General features: G+C 40.9%; 1 protein-coding gene across 1 annotated transcript in view; it reads left to right on the top strand.

Moving 5' to 3' along the window:
- Nucleotides 1-15,192: 15,192 nt before the first annotated feature.
- The window catches only part of RXFP2 (relaxin family peptide receptor 2), a 33,797-nt gene continuing 29,729 nt past the window's right edge, over nt 15,193-19,260 (top strand). The window contains 1 exon segment of the mRNA XM_068933088.1: nt 15,193-15,235. Coding sequence (XP_068789189.1) covers nt 15,193-15,235 — 43 coding nt within the window.

Below are 19,260 nucleotides of genomic sequence, written 5' to 3'. Positions count from 1 at the left end.
CTCTACTCGCTGTATTTCTAAACATCAAATCAAAAGGCATGTGGTTCAAAGACTCAATACAGGACATTCTGGACAGCTGCCCACCTTGGGATATAAGTAACTTTGAGGCCTTCTGAAGGCCTAAAAGATCTCACTTATGAATTTATTTTAAAGCCAGCCTCACAGTCTCTGTCTACCTAATGTTAAAACAAATAGCTATTTCTGCTATTCATGATAAGGCACTTGTTACTGAGGAAATGAAAAGCAAAAATAAAAATAACCTGATAGGAATGTTATGCTAACTTGGCAGAAACAAAGTGCAATGAATCCACTTTATGCAGTATGTTACTGCCAACCCTACAAGTACCTTCTCACCTCCCAGTCTCCCTCCATAACTCATATGGATACCTCATCCCGCCTCTGCATGGGTTTTACTTTCAATCACCTCTCCTCTTGAATCTTCTCCTTCTCAGCACAATGCCTGAGGAATAGTCGTGGCTGGGTGGACTATTCTCCCATTGGGCTACAGCTGTGAAGTTACTGCATTCATAATCAGGATTTGCTAATTTTGGGATAGAAGGAACATGATTCTTTAAATATAGGTGATTTGAGTGCTCATTTGGAAGCAAAGAAACCTGGGTTTTGCTCCTGGGGTTATTTATATGTTTTATCCAATGCCTATTGCAGCAGAAAGTTCTGAGAATAAGGATGGCTACAACACTGAGGGCCCCAAGTGTTAGAACCCGGCCCTGCTACCTCTCTCTTTGCCTTCACTGCATTCCCCATTGGACTTTGAATTTCTCCATGCAGAGAAGCACAATTTTATAGGAAGCATGGAGGTTAGCCTTTGTACAGTAAATTAAACAGTGTGCAAGAGTGCAATGTTCTATATTGTTATTTGGTACACTTTTGGCCTGTGCCAGCTAGCAGTCTCCTGATTCTCAGGCACAGCTAGGGTGTCTGAGCATCTAATAGTGCAGGTACTGTTCCATGTAGGCAATTTGGACACCATCACCCTGTTAAAATAGTGCTTACAGAGTAAAGTTTTATAAGCAGAGATGTGGGCCAGCCTGCATTAGTTGGACTCAGTACTCAACTGAGCCCTCAGCATTGCTGAGGGCTGTTTGATTTGCTTGTAGAGACAGCTGGAAACTGTTCACTGCCTGGCCTACTAAAGCCAATAGCCTCGTTATTCAACACACTTGCAAGAGCAGTAGGTGTCAATCCCTGCACCCTGAGGAGCAAACTGAATAGAGGCCTTCTCCTTCCGATGTTCGTGTGCTAAGGAATGGGCCATCATATAAAAGGAGGTCACTGCTCCTCTTCTGCCTCTAGCTGGGTTTTGAAAAAGAAAGTTCAGTTAATTGAAAGATAGGCTACAAGTATCTCTCTGTAGGACAGCAGAAGCATGATGAACAGACATGCTTCAATGCATCTGAAATAAAGTGCTCACAGACCAGAGGGCCATGGGGGTTCAAAGGTTCTTCTGTTTTCTGCATATCCTTTTGGAAGCTGCCTGCTAATCACATTGACTTCAAGTGCGAGTTAGTGAGTTCAGTGTGCTAAAAGCGGGAGGTTGTCATCTGGGGAAGTCCAAATATCCTTATACCCTTGTGTAAAGCACTAAGTACAGGTGTCTGGATTTCACTCTGGAAGGCTGGATACATTAAGTATCTACATTAAGTGCTGTATCGTATAATTTCTGGGTGCCCGAGACAGAGTTATTGAGGCCAGCCTAAGTGTTAAAGCACAGCCATTTAGGATCCTCACCAATCTGTACTTTCTTGAAAAGACCCAGAGAAATTTCCTTGACAAATGCCCAGGATAAGAATTGATGCTTAGGCCCTGTAAAGGTTTTATATCCAACAGATATCAATGATGTCCCTCATCAGGTATTTCAATACAATACATCAGCTAGAGCTCTGGGTAGTCAGAATGTAAGCAGAACAAGTTTAAATTTCTGAAAGCAAGACAATACAGTCTCAGCTAGAGTCAACTGCACAGTTTCTTTTGATTACCTGTTGTGTTAATTTGATGATCAATTTAGCCTATTGATTAAATTTTAATTGTTAACTCAGTATGATCCTTGCACTATAAAATCTTCAACTTGGCTTCTTCAAGTGTCTATTCATTTGCTTAATCTTTTTTAAAATCCAGGAAAAAGTAAATTGACCCAGCTTATGTTGATTTAGTCAAGTCATGACATGGATCTTAAACTCTGAGGGCACAGGTAACCTCTGCGTAAAAAATTCCGGCTCATTTGGTTCTCTTTACAAATGAAATATAAGTTCTGTGCAGTCTCTTTGTACTTGTTAAGAAGAAAAAACAAAACTGTTCTTATTACCATAGAGACAGTGCAAAATATTTTTTGCTAATATTTTATTTCCATTTTGTAGTGCCTGGGAGCTTTGTGAGTTATGCACAGTTCCTCAGAAATTTTGGCAGTTTTAAAATGAATATGTTTTTAAAGCATTTAGTGTGATGTATTTGTAGACAATTATATTTTAAATCAATGCATATGGGTCTATTGTGCTAAATCTTTCAATAATTCTTTGAATATTTCTTATCTTTGACTTACTGTTACAAATGCTTTGGCTTATTACCATATTTCATAAAAATTTTCCCTCGAGTGACTTATTGGTTGAATTTCACATCCCTCTTTAACTCACAACTTTTATTTTTAATATTCCATGACCCTTCTTATTTCAACAAATGTTAGCAATGATGCATGCAGATTTTTTTATTTTTTAATAATATCTCTATTTTTAATTTTCATTAAATGCCCTCTAGACAGCTAACCTTATAGGCAGCTTATATAAAATTTGGAGGAGAGTTACTGTAATTCAGATGGGATGCTTCTACCCTGAACTCAGCCAAAAAAAAAACAAACCACAGCTTTCATTGTAGCAACTCAGCCTTTAGCCACACGATGCAAGTTCATTCTTTCGTGTGTAACAAACACCATTTGCCCAATGGTAGCACTGGAATTCGCTTCACCTAACCTTGGTCCTGTAGTTTAAAATCTCTTTTAATTTTCCACGAGTACTGTAGCATGCCGTTCACTCTGCTTTCTGACTCTGTTTTTCTTTCGGCTTCTTGCATGCCAAGTGGACAGTGTAACGCAATGAAGATGGCATAAGCCTTAACAGGTAATTGCTCAGAGCAGGAGGTACGTTATTAGGGAGGGCATCTTTCTCCTTGAATAGTCATAGATCACCTTTCAGACAAATCTATTGTAATGTATGCATATTTTAAATACCTCTATATCATGTGGAAGTCCCCTTTTTTGTTATCCAGCAAGTAACTTCTTTGCTTTTGACATTACATCTCTCTGGTTGCAGGTAAACTCGTGCTTGTGTGTATTCACGTGTTCACTGGGCACCACTTCACAGGCTCAGCCAGACAAACCAGGTACTCAAGCAAAATCTGAAACTGGAGCTGCAGCACCATCTATGCCACGCCACGAAAACTATTCACTGGCCCCTCTGGCTCAGCACAGCAGAGCAAATTTTGTATTGTGTAACATACTGGGAGAGGTACTGTAGCCTTGGCTGGTTGGGAGAGGTACTGCATGCTTGATCGACTTCCAGCCATCTCATTCTCAAGGTAGCAGAGGAGGCATTTGCAGTGACTTGTTCTCCCGTAGGACACTTTTACAATACTGCACCTAATCGGCTCTGACTACAAGTGAGGCTGGCCTGCCTGCCCCTACCTGGTCCTAGCTGCATGTTCCCACCACTTGCCTGCCTTCCCTGGTGTTTGGCAACCAGCCCTCAGCTCAATCAGGAAGCTAAATCAGCAGGAAACTATCCTTACCAGGAATGACTACTCTGTGCCAGAGCTAACATAAGGAAGGGGATGGGACTATGGAGCTGGAGATGAGGGGTCTACACCAGTTTTTCTGCTGGCAGCTCACCATCAGGTCAGCTTGGCCTTAAGAAGAAACCTCACCCTATCGAGCAGTTTGGTAACACAGCAATTAATTGAACAAAACATTTATCAGGGGCTTGTGGATACTGCCAATTACTAACAACAATTGTGCTTCCTGCCTGAAAGTCTCCATTCAAATATAGGCAAGCCAAGCTAACAGTGCAGCTTTGAACACAAATGCCTCTATCCTCTGAAGCCTCAGCTCAGGCCTCTCACACACTGATGCATCAGACACAGGAAAATGCTCTGAGCAGGACCTAGAGGCTATTTAAGTGTTAGCATGGCACAAGCTTGCTCTGCCACGATCTATTTTTGTTATAGGTGAGCGAGGCAGCTGCTGTTTCTTGCTGGCAGGGCCAGCTTAAGCTGTATCAGTCTCTCCCCAGACTCTCCATCACTTATCTTGACAGGTATGCTGACCTTCCTGTTGTATTGGCAAAGCAGTCTGTAGGCTGGCATGGCCATTTAGGATGGGAAGCTTGCCTGGCTCCTTTGTTGCCAATCTATTTCAGTTTGTTCACTGCTCAGCTACACAAACACTGGTGCAGGCCCAACAGAAGAGGGGTCAGAAAAAGTAGGCATGGAGAGGAGCTCTCAGACTGCTTCAGCCCAAAGATCTAAGCTCAGCCACAGCTTGATCTAAGTTAGCGCTCCAGGTTCTGTGAGCACAAGCGCACAGCACAAAAGTGCCTTCATAACACTGGGAACACAATACAGCTGAACATAAATCAAAACTGAAGGAATAGTGCTTTTTTGTGTTGCCAGTACACTGTGTGCATGTGCTGTTGCAGCCATATTTCATATGTGATGCTTTTGCAACACAGGTATTGAGTGTTCCCTGCCAGTAACAATTCACGTCCAAACTTTAGTGTTTACCAGCAGTGTTGCCAGCAGGTGGAGGGAGGTGATCCTGCCCCTCTCCTCAGCCCTGGGGAGGCCTCACCTGGAGTCCTGTGTCCAGTTCTGGGCTCCCCAGTGCAAGAGAGACATGGCCCTACTGGAGAGAGTCCAGCGGAGGGCTACCAAGATGATTAGAGGGCTGGAGCACCTCTCCTCTGAAGAAAGACTGCAAGAGCTGGGCCTGTTCAGCCTGGAGAAGAGAAGACTGAGAGGCGATCTCATAAATGTGTACAAGTATCTGAAGGGGGAGTGTCAAGAGGATGAGGCCAGCCTCTTCTCCGTGGTGCCCAGCAACAGGACAAGAGGCAATGGGCAGAAATTGAACCACAGGAAGTTCCACCTGAACCTGAGAAAAAACTTCTTCACTGTGAGGGTGACAGAGCATTGGAACAGGTTGCCCAGAGGGGTAGTGGAGTCCCCTTCGCTGGAGATATTCAAAACCCATCTGGATGTGATCCTGGGCAATATGCTCTAGAGGTCCGTGCTTGAGCAGGGAGGTTGGACTAGATGATCTCCAGATGTCCCTTCGAACCTCAACCATTCTGCGATTCTGTGATTCTGTGAGTGCTTATTCTGGAAACAACCGAATGGATGTGCTACACCAGGGCTTTTTCTCAGAATTCAGTGTTTGGCTAAAGTGTAATGAAGCAATCATCTTCAAAACATTTGGGTTTGAACAAGATACATTCTACATTTCATACTACAGCCTATGAAAACCCAGCAGTGTAACATACAATGCTATGGGAAACTGAGGAAAGATTAGCAGAGCTCCCTTTCAACTCCTCAAATGCACAGAATTGCTATTTGAAATATCAGCTAATATACAACACTGCACATATTTGGTGTACGCGCCATATTCAAGATAATAAATTTATCAGACATCGTGCTAGATAGGCCGTAACTAGATAGGCCAGTCAGTGAGTCTCTTATGCTACCAGAGGGAAAAAAGATATTAATAGGTGTTCAAGGATAGCTGCAGATATGACTTTTTTTTTGCTTTGCTTTTTGCTAAGAAAGATATAGGCTCTTTTAGGGCTACAGAGATAAACAAACTGCCAGAAAGCAAGGTGACAAAACACTAGACCATGAAATAAAGAGGAAAAATTGCAGAGAAAATTGACACTGAAATAAATAGGAAAAATTGTGGAGAAAATTGACAGTGAAATGGTAGCACATTCACCAATTTATTCTGAAGATAGGTTTACTAATTTCTTTCAGGACTTTTCTGGACTTTTTCTCACGACCTACTGCTTCACAGACACCTGTCTTCTTACAGCCTGCGTTAGGAGTTGCCATCCGTGAGCTATTGAGCTGGATACAGCTTGCAAGCAGGGCTCCATCGTGCCTGAGCACGGGAGAAAGCAGGTCAGCAGGGGCTCTGCGGCCAGCATTGCCCTAGAGCCTGGCTGCACCCACCTGCAATGAAGCAGCGGGACACTGGAAAGTAATGGCCACCTCCTGTCTACAAACTGAAGGCAAACATAAAGGAGAACAGCTTATATTTTTACAAGGACTAGCAATTGTGGGAATATTTAGTTTTCAGCATAGCCTGAGATAGAGGTGAATCGCTGGATATCTACACGGGTGAGAGGGCTGACCTCACCCACCTGGTCCTTGCTCCACTCCCTGGCCAGCACCATCACTTTCACCAGCCAGCGAGTGCTCAAATAAGCTGATCCGGGTTACCCAAAAGAGCCAAATTTGGGCAGCCTGGACCACAGTGCCTACGGGGAGCTGTGGCAAGCAGCTCTTCAGCGGTGAGAAGAGGTAGGCAGCCCTGCACCGCCGAAGCTGACGGCCTTCCCAGCAACAGCATTGTCACTGCGGTTGAGGACAGCGTCTTTAGCCAACTGCACTTCTCCTTTTAGGCAGAGACTTTGAAACGTCTATCCACGGAGGCGAAGAAAGGGCTGACTCACTGACAGCAGCCAGATGAATCATTCGTAACAAAATGCCTGAACATCGCATTTATTCCTCCTTTCAGGCCAGGCGACCACTCTAATTCCTCAAGCTGTATTGTTCCACAATTCTGGTGAATTTTTATGCATATGGCTGTCACAAGCATTACCACAAAGATCTATATCTCATATGAGAAATTCATGTGGGGTGTGGGACTGCCTTGCGTTCCCCACCTAGACGACATCATTATTTCATGCACTTTTGAGCAAACAGATAGGTAAATGCAAGAGAACTCATTTTTGTTTTAATACTGGTGTAAAACTTTAGCCGCAAGCTCTTCTCTGCGGTGCGAGCTGTGGAGGAGGCTGGTCCCGACGCCCGTTTCAGGCGCAGGGCCCAGCCGGAGCCAGCCTTGCCCTGCGGCCGGCTGCCGCAGCGGAAGATTCCAGAAGACGCCAGAAGGGGTGCTGGGGGGTGGGGGGGGAGGGAGCAGCGAGGCGCCATTCCTGGGGCCAGCAGGGAGCTTGTCCCTCTGGAAGAGGTCAGTGGGAGAGGGATAAGGAGGATAAAGAACATTTTCTTGTGTGAAATGTCTTTTTTAAACAGTGGGCGGTGCTGCTCGCTTCTGGAGGCAGTGGGTGGAGCCGAGGGGAGCCTGGCCAGGGGCTGGGGGGGCGCTGACTAACCAGCCTGGGGCGGCAGGCAGCCATGTTCTCTCCGGCCTGTCCATCTCAGCGACGGAGCTCATCTTTTACATTAAAGATGTTTCTTTCCAGTCTCTCATGCAAGTTATTCCTCATGTTATTTTAGGTCCTCTTTGGTCACCTTGGTTCAAGGTCAAAGACACAAGGGTGGTGCAAGCGCTGGAAGCAGCCTGGCCGTGGCCTCATGGTGCTTGGCAGAGCTGCTCCGCCATCCTCTGTGTGCTGCCATCTGCTGTAGTGGGGCACAAAAGCTACCTCTGCTAGAGACTTACAAAGAGACTTTGAATTTGAATGTTATCAGGTAAGCCTGCAAGAATGAGGAAGGGTTAGTGTGAGACAAAGGTGAGGAATACTCCAAGTTCTTCTCAAAATGCTGGAGAAGGAAGTGCAGATGAGAGCACTGTATATGCTGATTATTTTTATTTCAGATATTATATGACTGAAAATTGGTGGATCAGACAGACAGAATTTTTAACTTCCCACATAATCAAAGCTGATTTTTCAGGTGACCTGTCAGTGTTTAGGGCCTGACAGCTAATTGATTTTCAGCTTCGTGCCAGCAAAGCACTGATGTTCTCAATCAAAAGCAAATACTTTGCTTTTTTTTTTCTCCAAGTTATGTGTAGCAAAAACTCTGATTTCATGAGTGCAAAGATAATAACTTGGCAGTACAATTTTCCTCGTTCATTTATTATCTCCTTCAACAGAGACACTGCAGTGTCAACATTGAGAAGCAAAGCAAGCTTTCAAACATGCCACCATCATTGCCATCTGCAAGAGAAAAAGAGAAAAGACAGATGGAAGCAATTACCATGACATATCACTCTTCGCTGTGATCAGATGGGACAGTGCAGGTGACATCCTGTCTAATCCTTCTCCTGTCACAAATGGTAGAAAACACGGTAGTGTGAAGGCCCTAATGCCCTTCTCACATTTTCACTTAGCAATACTCTGGTACAACAGGAAGCTTCACTGCTAAGATAGATGCAGTTGATGACCTAGAAAAACATTTATCCTTGGCAAGACTCTAGAGCCCCAAAAAGTTTTTGAGGCAATTGTCATGAGATGCTCACTGACCCCTGGAAGCATGCACATACACGCAGGTGTGCACACCTCTTAAGGTGATTGTGAACAGGTGTACCAGGCCTGCTGAGAGTCTTAAGCTTGCAATAATTCAGAAAAAAAAAAAAGTTTTTATCAGCCTGCACTGAGTAAGTTATATGCAGACATAGCTGTTACAGTTGGCAAGACCGTGGCTGAAAAATGTGTAAGCATTTTGCATCCTTTTATTGAATTATGCTTTCTCACACATGTAAGTGGCAAATCAGATTAGTTGTGCCAGTGCATATTTCTTCAGTCAACTATGAGAAAGAGGTTGGAAGGAACACAGCACCAAACTGTAAATTAAATTAAGGGTCTACTGAAGAGCAGTTCTATCCAATTTGCTATACCACTGTATGCAGTGATCTTATTATCAATGACAGATATGAATTCTAGAGATTTCCTTTGAATTGAATGCATCCTATACTGCACATCATCTAACGGGTCTGAATGTGCAATGTGAAGCTTTGGAACTTACCACTGTTTCGCCAATTGAGGCCTCAGCCAGCACAGCCCAGCCATGCTAGAACAATTCACTTCTACAGCATGCACTTGCTGTATGCAGAAACGAAGGAAGGACTAAACAACCAAAGAGGATAGGAGAAATATTTTTCAAGTGTTATTCCTTAAGCAGTAATACACAAAACACAACTTCAAACATGTGATGCTGATATTATTAGCTAGGAACTGCAGTTAAGGAGTCTTGCTGGCAAGGAGCAGTTCAACCTGGAATGAGTCAGGTTGTGAGGCAATGGCATATTACTATCAAAATAAAATGCAGCACAGAAAGCAAGAATTTCAACAAACAGAGACTTCAGTTTCCTCTGACTACACCTATTTTCAATTACGAAAGATTACACATTAAAAATATTAACTGCTTTGTGTTTAAATGATACTCATATAGCTTTCTTGGATAAACCAAAAATGAACATGCGTCTTGAACATGCAACACACTCATTTTTATATGGTCACTTTCATCGTTAATGACTGCAAAACCACTTTTTTTTTCCTGTTTCCGTGAATTGAGGCCTCAAACAGCTATAACTCAATCAGTGAACCAGCCATTTCAGTACTCAAACGGGTCAGAGATTTCAACTGGTCATCAGGCAAGGGCCTGATGTTTCAAAGGCTCTGTCTTGAACTTTGTATTTTCTTTCATGGAAACAGTTACTTGGTGATCTGACCTAATATGCCAGCTGAACAGTTATCAGAGCATATTATTAGCATCTTAGAAGAAAGGGTTCCCCAGGTTAAACTCTTGAAAATGATGAACAACAATTAAATTTTACTTCCTCAGAAATCACTTATATCTGTGCCATATTCAGCATTGTGTTATTCTACTTTCCCATTTACTTAAGGCAACAATGTATTTTGGGTTTCAACAACTTGTACTAGATAAGTACAACTACAACTGAACAGAGCAAAACAACATGGTTTTAAGGGGATGTGGCTCAGGCTATAGCAAAGCATGAAAACAGATCAGTTGTTGTCCCTGCGAGTGATGGTAAAACAAGAAAATGCAGACATCACATCGTCTCATAGCCTGCCTGAGGCCAGTCCAGTACTATTTGAGTAGAAAAAGTACTTGATGACAGCACTATGTCATCTGTCTTACACAAGGAGAGCTGACCTGATAGTGCATTCATCACCTGAAAAAACTCCATGCTACAAATGTTACCAGGTAGGATTTTAGCTACAGGTAAAACATGGATTTTTCTAAAATAGTGCAGCTCCCTAGGAAAATAATCATGAGACATTCCTTACAAGTCTGCTAGCATATTGAAAGTGTTGAGGGAAAAGGAAAGTTGATCTTATGAGCCAGAAGAAAAATGCCAAATAAAATACAGATGTCAAGAATTACTTGAAGAGAACTGCAGTAAAGAGTACTGAATACCAAGTGTCAAAACCCATTTATTTGGTTTATCCAGTGGGAACAGCTGAGTAACCAGATGGTAACTTAATACTTGAATAGGGCCAGAAAAAAATGAATGAAATGTCAGAAGTATTTATATTTGCCAATATGAAGAGAAGTAATGGGAGAAATCACATGAGTTCAGTTGTCCTCTCAGATAGTTGATGATGCTGGAACCTGAAAACACTACTAGGCCAGTTCAAGAACATATACATTAAATGTGCTGTTTGTACTTTACAGATACCTGTTGCTGCCTATTTCTATCTCTATCTGCTGTTTAGAAGAACTACAGTATACAGAGGTACATTTTCAAGGGAAGTTTTGAAAGTCACAGCAAGACCAGGACCCAAAACAATATTCCTGTTCCAAAAGATTTTTAGTTTACATTGGTTTCTTTTTCAGTTTTGATAAAGAATTCTCTTCTGGAGCCAAGAAAGATTTCCTGACAGAAGTTTAGCTGAATAAATATTTAGCTGACACAAGTGTGAGAAAAAAATTCACCAGTTGCAAATCAACAGTTTTGATGCTTTCCCTTAAAAAAACCTAACTAGCTCCAATAGGCTGAGAAAACAGAGTTAAATGAGATGAGATCAAAACCCTGGACAACCCTCTCGCTTTACTAGGGAAACCCTGCACAAGACAGGATCTTGTCTTGTCCACACCACTATTTCAGCCATGGTGATGGGTCTACAGTGCTGCCTGAAACTGGGATTTTCTTTTTATGTTTGGGGTTCCCTGTGGCTTGGCAGCAGAGAATGGAGGAAGCATCTGTTGTATATTTTTAAAAGATTGAAACAGGTATGAAAATAATTTCTCCCTATGACTGTAGAGCCACTGTCCTGATGCCAGTTTTTAATTAGCCAGCAAACAGAGTATCATCAGAAACATACAGCTGCTCCTCACAGCCTGATGAGAAATAGCAGTGCCTCCAACACAGCAACATTCAAACATCACTATACAGATGCAAAAATGTCAGAAGGCTGGCTTGAAATCATGCATTTCCATTTCGGAGGTCCATTTCCTCATAAGGAATCTCACGTTTGTTTCAGGGATTCAATATAAAATATCTACCATTCATGGGTGACCTCCTCCCTTCCATTTTAACAAGGTTCTTCCTCAACATCTCCCCTTATCCTCCTGAGCATCCCCTTACGCTTTTACCTCCAGGGGCACGTCACCATTATTTTCTGGAAACAAGGGACTCCTGCCAGAGCAATACATTGCCTTTACTCCAGTATCCTCGCTTGGCCTTGCTTTTGCTCAACCTCTCCTGCAGGTGGGCTCAGTTCTGCCATGCTTTCTCTGGACCCAGGAACATTGGTGTAACCATTGTCCTTGTTGACACTACAAACGATGTATGCCCTTTCTTCTGGATTCCTGTTCTTCACCTCCAGTTAGCTCCCTTCTGCAATTCAGGACATTGCATAACTTCAACCATCTTATTCATCTGCACTGGCAGAAGACAGGACTGCTGTTCTAGTGGCTGAGCCTGCCAGGAGCACTCTGCAATCTAGATGACTTGATGCAATCAAGTAGGGAAAGGCTTCCTCTGCACACCAACCTTTTATGACTTCAGCCCACACCTTTCCTTCATACCCAGAATGTAGTTTAAGAACTGCTGGCTCAAAAGCCATGCCCCATGTTTCTGGGCAGTCTTATGTGGCGATTTCACACCCGTGTCTGAACACCAGCTGACAGAATCAAAGGGGAATGTCTGTTCAGTCCTCAATAGCCATTTTTCCCTTACTCTCTGCCTGTCCTGCCTCACATCTCAGGAACTTTGAAAGGAGAAAATGGAGATTACAGAGAATTGAGAAGTGTTGGTAGTTATGAGAATCTAGGCAACCAAAAAAGCACCTAAAAGGGCTGAGGCCTCTGCGGAAGTCCCCCATGCACAGACTGCTTATTTCATCTTTGCAGAGAGACCAGCATTTAGATTGCATGTATCATCTGGATAATACTGTACTGCTGCTCAAAAATGCAACTCAGTAAGTACACGAGCTCAAGCCAAGTATAGTCAGGTTCTTCTATACTGAGCTCTAAGGCAGCGTTCTATGTCAGGACAGCAAAATCAGACATGACCTTTCATAATAGATGTTTTCTCTTTTCATCACTGGTGTGATGATAGGTAAGCAGAGGTATAAAAGATTCCTAGGGATTTCATCAGTGTCACCTGTACCATTGACATGGTGTTATCACTGTTACTGTTGTGAATGACACATGCCTGAAGGCCTACATTTCTGTTTGCGATCTGTAACAGAGTCCCAAAAGAAAGTGAGAAGCAGCATGGCTTTTTTCCTTTGTAGCTAGCGCCTTGTAGCTGATTACTCTCAGTCCTCTGAACAGGCAATTCGCTGGGTATACACTAGGAATGGGATGGCAAGAACCAACAAGGAGATTTACCAGTGTTATTTCACTTTTTTTCATGGGATCCCCAGATAGGTCTGCGTGGCTACTATTATCCACTACACGTGCCTTTTCCATGTGCTGAATCTAAGTATTGCCCATCACCCCTCTTAGCCTAGGAATTCTTCAGGTGCCAGGGGGAGACAGCATGTAGGAAACAGAAAAAGAGCCAAATAGTGCTAAGACCTGCATGTGAATTTACTGTGCTAGCCAGGAGCCTTTATGCCTTTCCACCAACTTTTGCTTCACACATCTGCCAATGCAATATTGGCAAATGTACATATTTGCTTCTGCTGTCTCAGAAATTGCAGCAAATCTGCAGCACTATACAGCAGGAAGAAAAACATGTGTGCGCCATGTACCACTCCCACCTTCATTCACCTCCCATTCTATGTTGCAGTATGTTGCGATTTCCGATGAGGCAACAGCCCACTGTAAAGTCCCTCCTTTCCGCTTTGCTCTTCCCATTTATATCTGCATCTACACCTGTTTTTTAAGTGGGTTGTACTATAACCTTCATAGTTATCATATGATGCACGTTAGAGAGAACTTAAAACTAAATGCACTTCTGTTCAGTCCTCATCAGGTCTACTCACCTTATGGAAGAAGAAAGCAGCAGATGCACGTTGGATCAGTAGGCCTGTGAGTTACTAGGAACAGAAGGATGGATGGCATATTCAGACAGAAAGGGGCATATTCTTTTACCATTGGTGCAACAGAAAGGCATTGATCTGGATAAATTCTCCCTTCAGCTCCTGCTGGGAGAACTCTGCACATGAGGGCATGTGTCACAGGTGACTTTACATACCTGCTCCTCTACTTCCCTTGCCACTCCCAGACCACGAGTGGATTAAGTACAAGAGGTGGGTGCATCACAGTGCTCTCTTCGCACAAGCAGGCAACCATCCTCAGGGTCTTCCTGGGCTGGTGCAACTTAATACAAACAGGAAAAACTCCAAAGCCAATGCAAGCCTGCAGCTGGGGCACAGAAGCTGGCTCTGTTCCTCAGTTGTGCCCCTGAGCGTGTTTTCAGTTCGACTAGAGAATAGTTTAGAGCAATATAGCCAGTTTCTTATGCACCTTCTCTTATGCTAGATTGAGTTACCTTTTGTTTTAATTCAGCGTAGAGAGATCCTAACTTTTGTAAAATATCCAGCATCATGAGCTACGATGCTAAATGTGTCCCAGATATTACTATTACTGAAGTTAAGTACTTCCTTGTATGAGTATCCCTAATTATTTTACTTGCTGGTTGCCTTGCGTAGATGTGAGTGGTAGCCTTGTAATTTATGCAGTGGACCATTTGTACAACTTCATTTCCTAGCCCCTATTTCGGCAGATTTTTGCATCCCTGGTGTTAGTTCATTTATTCCCAAGTGTCCTAGACAAAAGCTATCAATAATTTCTGGTGAGATTTTATGCAAATGTATCATGGCCTTTGCGCATTTGCTTTCCCCTTTTAAATCAAAACATACCATGGAAGAACATGGAGCCACTAGTCATGCACGTTAATTAAATGCCCTGAAAACTTATACCAAATGACATATTAATGCTATAGCAATGTGTCCGGCCTATTTAATTTTATTTAATTTTAAAAGCAGATAGTGATGTAGGAAATGATCTTCTAGATCTCTGTAGTAGCCTCTTTTGGGAAAAAAAATTTGCGTAGGTGAGGGGCACATAGCACAACATGGGGCAGAAAAAAAGTAAACTTTTCAGAATAATAATTAGGGTAAAAAGGCAATAATCCTTGTTTGAGAAATTCTCATTTCAGAAATCACTCTTGGAGATAACTAAGTAACCAGTGTAATCAGTAACCACCAGGTTCGGTGGTTACCAACTCTACACAATGTTTAATTACATGTTTAAGTATTTGCATGCTGGTATTTAGATGACTATATGGCTAAAATCAAAATTAATCCCAGAGCTTTATAATCCCAGTTGCCAAATAATAACAGCAAGCTGTTTAGAGATTTTCATCTCCATTACAAAGGTAACTTACAATTATTAGAAAAGAAACATCTACTATATCCCCAGATTACCCTGTCAGAAATCACTCTTGCATCCAGTAAAATAAAAATCCCTTACACTCTTTCTCAGAAACAAGCTGTAGTAATCCAGAAGCCCAGCCAAACAGTTATTATGGTTTAAATAATTGCTAACAACCTGATGGTTGACAAGAGACTTTTCCCTCAGAGCTGGTGAGCAGCAGGCGGTGAGCATGCTCAATGACATATGTAGCTGAGCTGGAGATTTCTTTAGGAGAGCAGCTACTAAGGTGTCCACAGCATAAGCGTCACTCAATGCCTGTAAACACACTGTTGCTCCTCTCTTAAACCGTGTAACTTCAGCCTATCTGCAATGCTATTTTTGATCCATGTTGTTATTCTGTTAGAAATCAAAGGTAAGACCATTTCTTTCTTAATTCTTCGTCAGTCTAAAAGTCTTTTGGGATCAGTAAGAAATTTTCATTTACAGTAAGAACTCAGTAGGGAGTTTCATTTACAGCAGGGAATCCATCAGGAATTTTCATTAACATGATTGTGTAAAGCACATGTCTAGAAAAAAAATGTTTAAAAGATGAAGAAATTTGATTTCATGAAATGACTGAATTGTCCAACGAGATTACTCTAAATTTTGGTGAAATGAAATTCATCAAATGCAAGACTAAATGATAAATCAATCCTTTCTGAAAAAATACTTAAATTAATGAAACATTACTGTAAACAGCAAACTTCATGCTACTGGCATAATGCATTTTCTACATATCTGGTGAAAAAATAAAAGTTTAATTTAGCAACTGAGTTTTCATATATATTAATTCATTATTTCTTCTACTGCAACAAAATTTATGACAACTTGGCTATGAAATCCTTTCACTATAAGCACATTAAAAATTAGAATTATACATTTCAGAAAGAATTTTGAATATCAGAAATAATTACCTAAAAATTTGTTTCTGTGTGAAAAGTTCTTTTTCATAGAAACACTGGTTTAATGATAACATACCAGTAGAAGCAGCAGTATTTCATTTAAACAAAATTTCCAAAATTATAACTTTTCAGTTCCTGCACAATTTCATTTTTAATAATGAATAGTTTTTTCATACTTAATCATTCCTGAAGCATTAAAAAAAATGAATAAATGGTTCTTATTGTAATCAGCTCATGAATGGTAATTTCTCTGCTTGTGAAAAGTTATTTAATTAAATAGCATTTTTTCTAATAATGCATAAATGTCTGGATATAGTGTGATCAAAGTAAGAAACTTAAATGGTAAATACATTCCTGAGAGGAAAGAGAATTTTAAAAATTGCTAGCCTATTGGAAATAAAAAAGTACTGGAGAATTCATTATTTGTTCTGTGGACACCCTATTAGAAGGGACTAGGATACAGAGGAGACTATTGAATTTTATTAATTACTCTTTCATGAGAACTATTTTTAAATCACTATGTTTTTTATTACTAAAAAAAATTTACTCATGTAAAGTTTTTATTTTCAAATACACTTTATTTTATTATTCCAGCATTTGCTTTAAGATAGTGTGATTAATAAAGAACATACAACAGCATACCTTTTCATTACAGATCAATATATTCTTTCATTGTCAGAAGTTTGATTAGCAGAAACAATAGTTTGAAATTATTTATTTACAAAATGCATCCTATTATCTTGCCTATTTACAAATCATCAAACATATATTTATTTATTACTGTATTAGAGAAAATGAAAAAAATCCACCTTACCATTCTTTCAAATTGCTTTTGCCATAAATAAAAGTGCAGACAAGCAAACAGCTATGCTACTGAGAGCTCAAAATTTCTTATAAACTCCCCAGTCAATAATAGATAATAAAGACTGAACCAATTTTGCAATAAATTATCTTGATTTAACAGGAAACTCTTTATTCACATTAGCCAAGTCAAACTAGTTCAGATTACACCAGAGAAGTATTGAATCCAAAATGACTGGGTGCTCACAGACATTGCAGCCTCCATCCTAAACAGGTCCCAGCTCAAACACCTTGAATAACCACAGGTACAGGCAAAAGTCATGCAGGAAGGAGATCTGTCTCAGAGTGATTTCCCTGTGTGGACAAGTCCTTGTGCAACTGTGCTCCAGGAGGTACAGAAATGCAAAGGGAATGACTGCTCAGCTCCTGCACGTTTGCAGTCTTGCCTCCTCTTATATGTAGCAAAAAAATCTATGTGTTAAACATGGTAACTTTAGGAACGTCATAGGACACTATCTGGGAGACCCACATCTGCTGCATGTTTCAGGGGAAAAAATCAGGTATCGAATATGGGCTGTTTAGACTTTACTAGATATGAAGTCCAACATTCCTAGCACAAATATATGATCTCACTCTAAAAGAGTGGAAAATATCACTTGATTATAAATGCTGTTGATGTTTGAATGGCTGGTCAACCTTCCAAACGTGCCCTCAGAATTTAGTGCCATTAGATAATACATAAAAATGGTATTTTACTGCCCTCTAATGGCTGGCGATAAACAACTCCGGTTTGCATCGTTCATGCTCCAAAAGCTGTTCTCCACCGTGACACAAAAGTGTTCCAGCCAAAAGGACGCTTCACAGAAGTCTCTCGAGCCTGCCAGGACCTGTGGAAAGTAATTATACAGCATCCTAGGCACGCTGGAGAAACGAAACTCGGGTGCTACTGAGTGGGAAGAGGGCTATTCAGCTCAGAGCCCGAACTTTGTCAGGCTTTGTTGCGCAGAACCGCGTCTAAGATGGCAGCACCTGTACAAGTCTTATTAGCCTGAACTAATAAGAAACTCAGGATGTTCTTCTGTTGCAATTGAGAGAATAGGTATCTTTAACACTGGTTTCAGGCTTTTTTTTTTTTTAATCACTGCCTGGAAATTCTATGCTTGACAAATTTAAAGATAAGATATTTAAACACCGTTTATTAAGTCTTTCTTTGGTGAACTGCTGTTCACACCAGCTATAGGACTTCTTCAGTGAGTAACTGCTTCTCAGTGTCAGGAAGGGAATCAAAGTCTGGACCCTAATAATTATACAATATATTATGATTAACTAACAGTATCAGTACCAATGCAGGTGTTGTCAGTTCTGGTAGTAAAGAACCAGCCAATATAAATGTGACAATGAACTACTTTTAAGTGTCATAGATCCACTGAGCATAAATTGTAGTGTGACTCACCTTTCCTCCAGGGGCAGAGAGTAACCTGGTAAAGGCTCAATTCTTTTCAGAAAGAGAGTTCAGGTATGTTGTTTTACAGTGGAGCACTGGAGATGAGCTGTCTGACACTGTAGTAAATGTAGGAACCCTAAGGCAAGCACGTTTTATATTAATGTGCAATTAGATGACTAGAGCCAATTTTTGCAGTTTTTATAAAATTCACAAATGGACAATATCTAATTTGCATTGTTGTTTTAGTCCTGCTTACTGTTCAGGCCATTACATGGACAATCAAACAAATTGTTTTAGTTTACAAAATTCTGACACAAGAAGTTGGGGCAGTTCATCAGACATCATTTTAATTGATTGATTTAATAGTTTGAATCCATGGAGTTGTTTTTTCCAATGAAAATTTGATACAAAAACAAGTATTCTTTTCCTAGCTAAAGAAAGATATGGGGGGAGAATATTCATGAATACTTATACTTATGCACAAATAGATCATTTTTTTATGTATTTTAGTGTGTATCTGCATTAAAAGAGGATTCGTACATGTGAGAATTTCTGTCTTCATTTTCCAATTTTTTTCAACAATCCCATGCGTTTATAATTCATGTTTATCACTTGATTATTTTCCTTCTTTTCCCCTCTACCTCTTCTTACACATTCCTTCCTAAGCAGTATGTGAACTTAACGATAGCTAAGCATTCAGTACATGATATTTCAACGATTTTGAAGCTGACTAAAGCAAACTGACCTGTCTGCTCTCACTGTGACCTTGGAGAAGTGACAATGAGATCAAAAAAAGAGTCTCTTGACATCTGAAATGTGTCTCAATTACATGTGTTGCAACAGCTCAAAGCTCACCGTACAGATTTTAGCCTGTGCTGAAACCTCTGTCATACTGCAGCGGAGAGCTTTTGCAGAACTTGGACATTTGCAGAAAATGTTTTAGTTTTTCTGCTTTAAACAAAACTCTTCTTAAAACCACAACCACTGAAATAGACCACATACCTTGCTTGCACTTATACTAAATTTGCACTCAATTTACAGACTTGTTCCATTAAAGCACACTGAATAACAATGACATGTTCGAGAACTGTGCACATGTTGCTTGAACCTTGCTCAGCCTCAGTGGTGTGTAACATGATTTGGTCCATTTTGGCTCCTCAGAAATTTGAGATGAGAGTTAAGAGTAGGAAAAACTCCATCACAGGCAGAAATTTTAAGATTGAATTTTATCACATGATGAATGAAAATTGC

This window comes from Struthio camelus, chromosome 1, assembly GCF_040807025.1.
Source record: "Struthio camelus isolate bStrCam1 chromosome 1, bStrCam1.hap1, whole genome shotgun sequence".
Classification (NCBI taxonomy): Eukaryota; Metazoa; Chordata; class Aves; order Struthioniformes; family Struthionidae; genus Struthio; species Struthio camelus.
The sequence above is the reverse complement of the archived record's forward strand: the minus strand, read 5'-3'. Positions and strand labels throughout refer to the sequence as shown.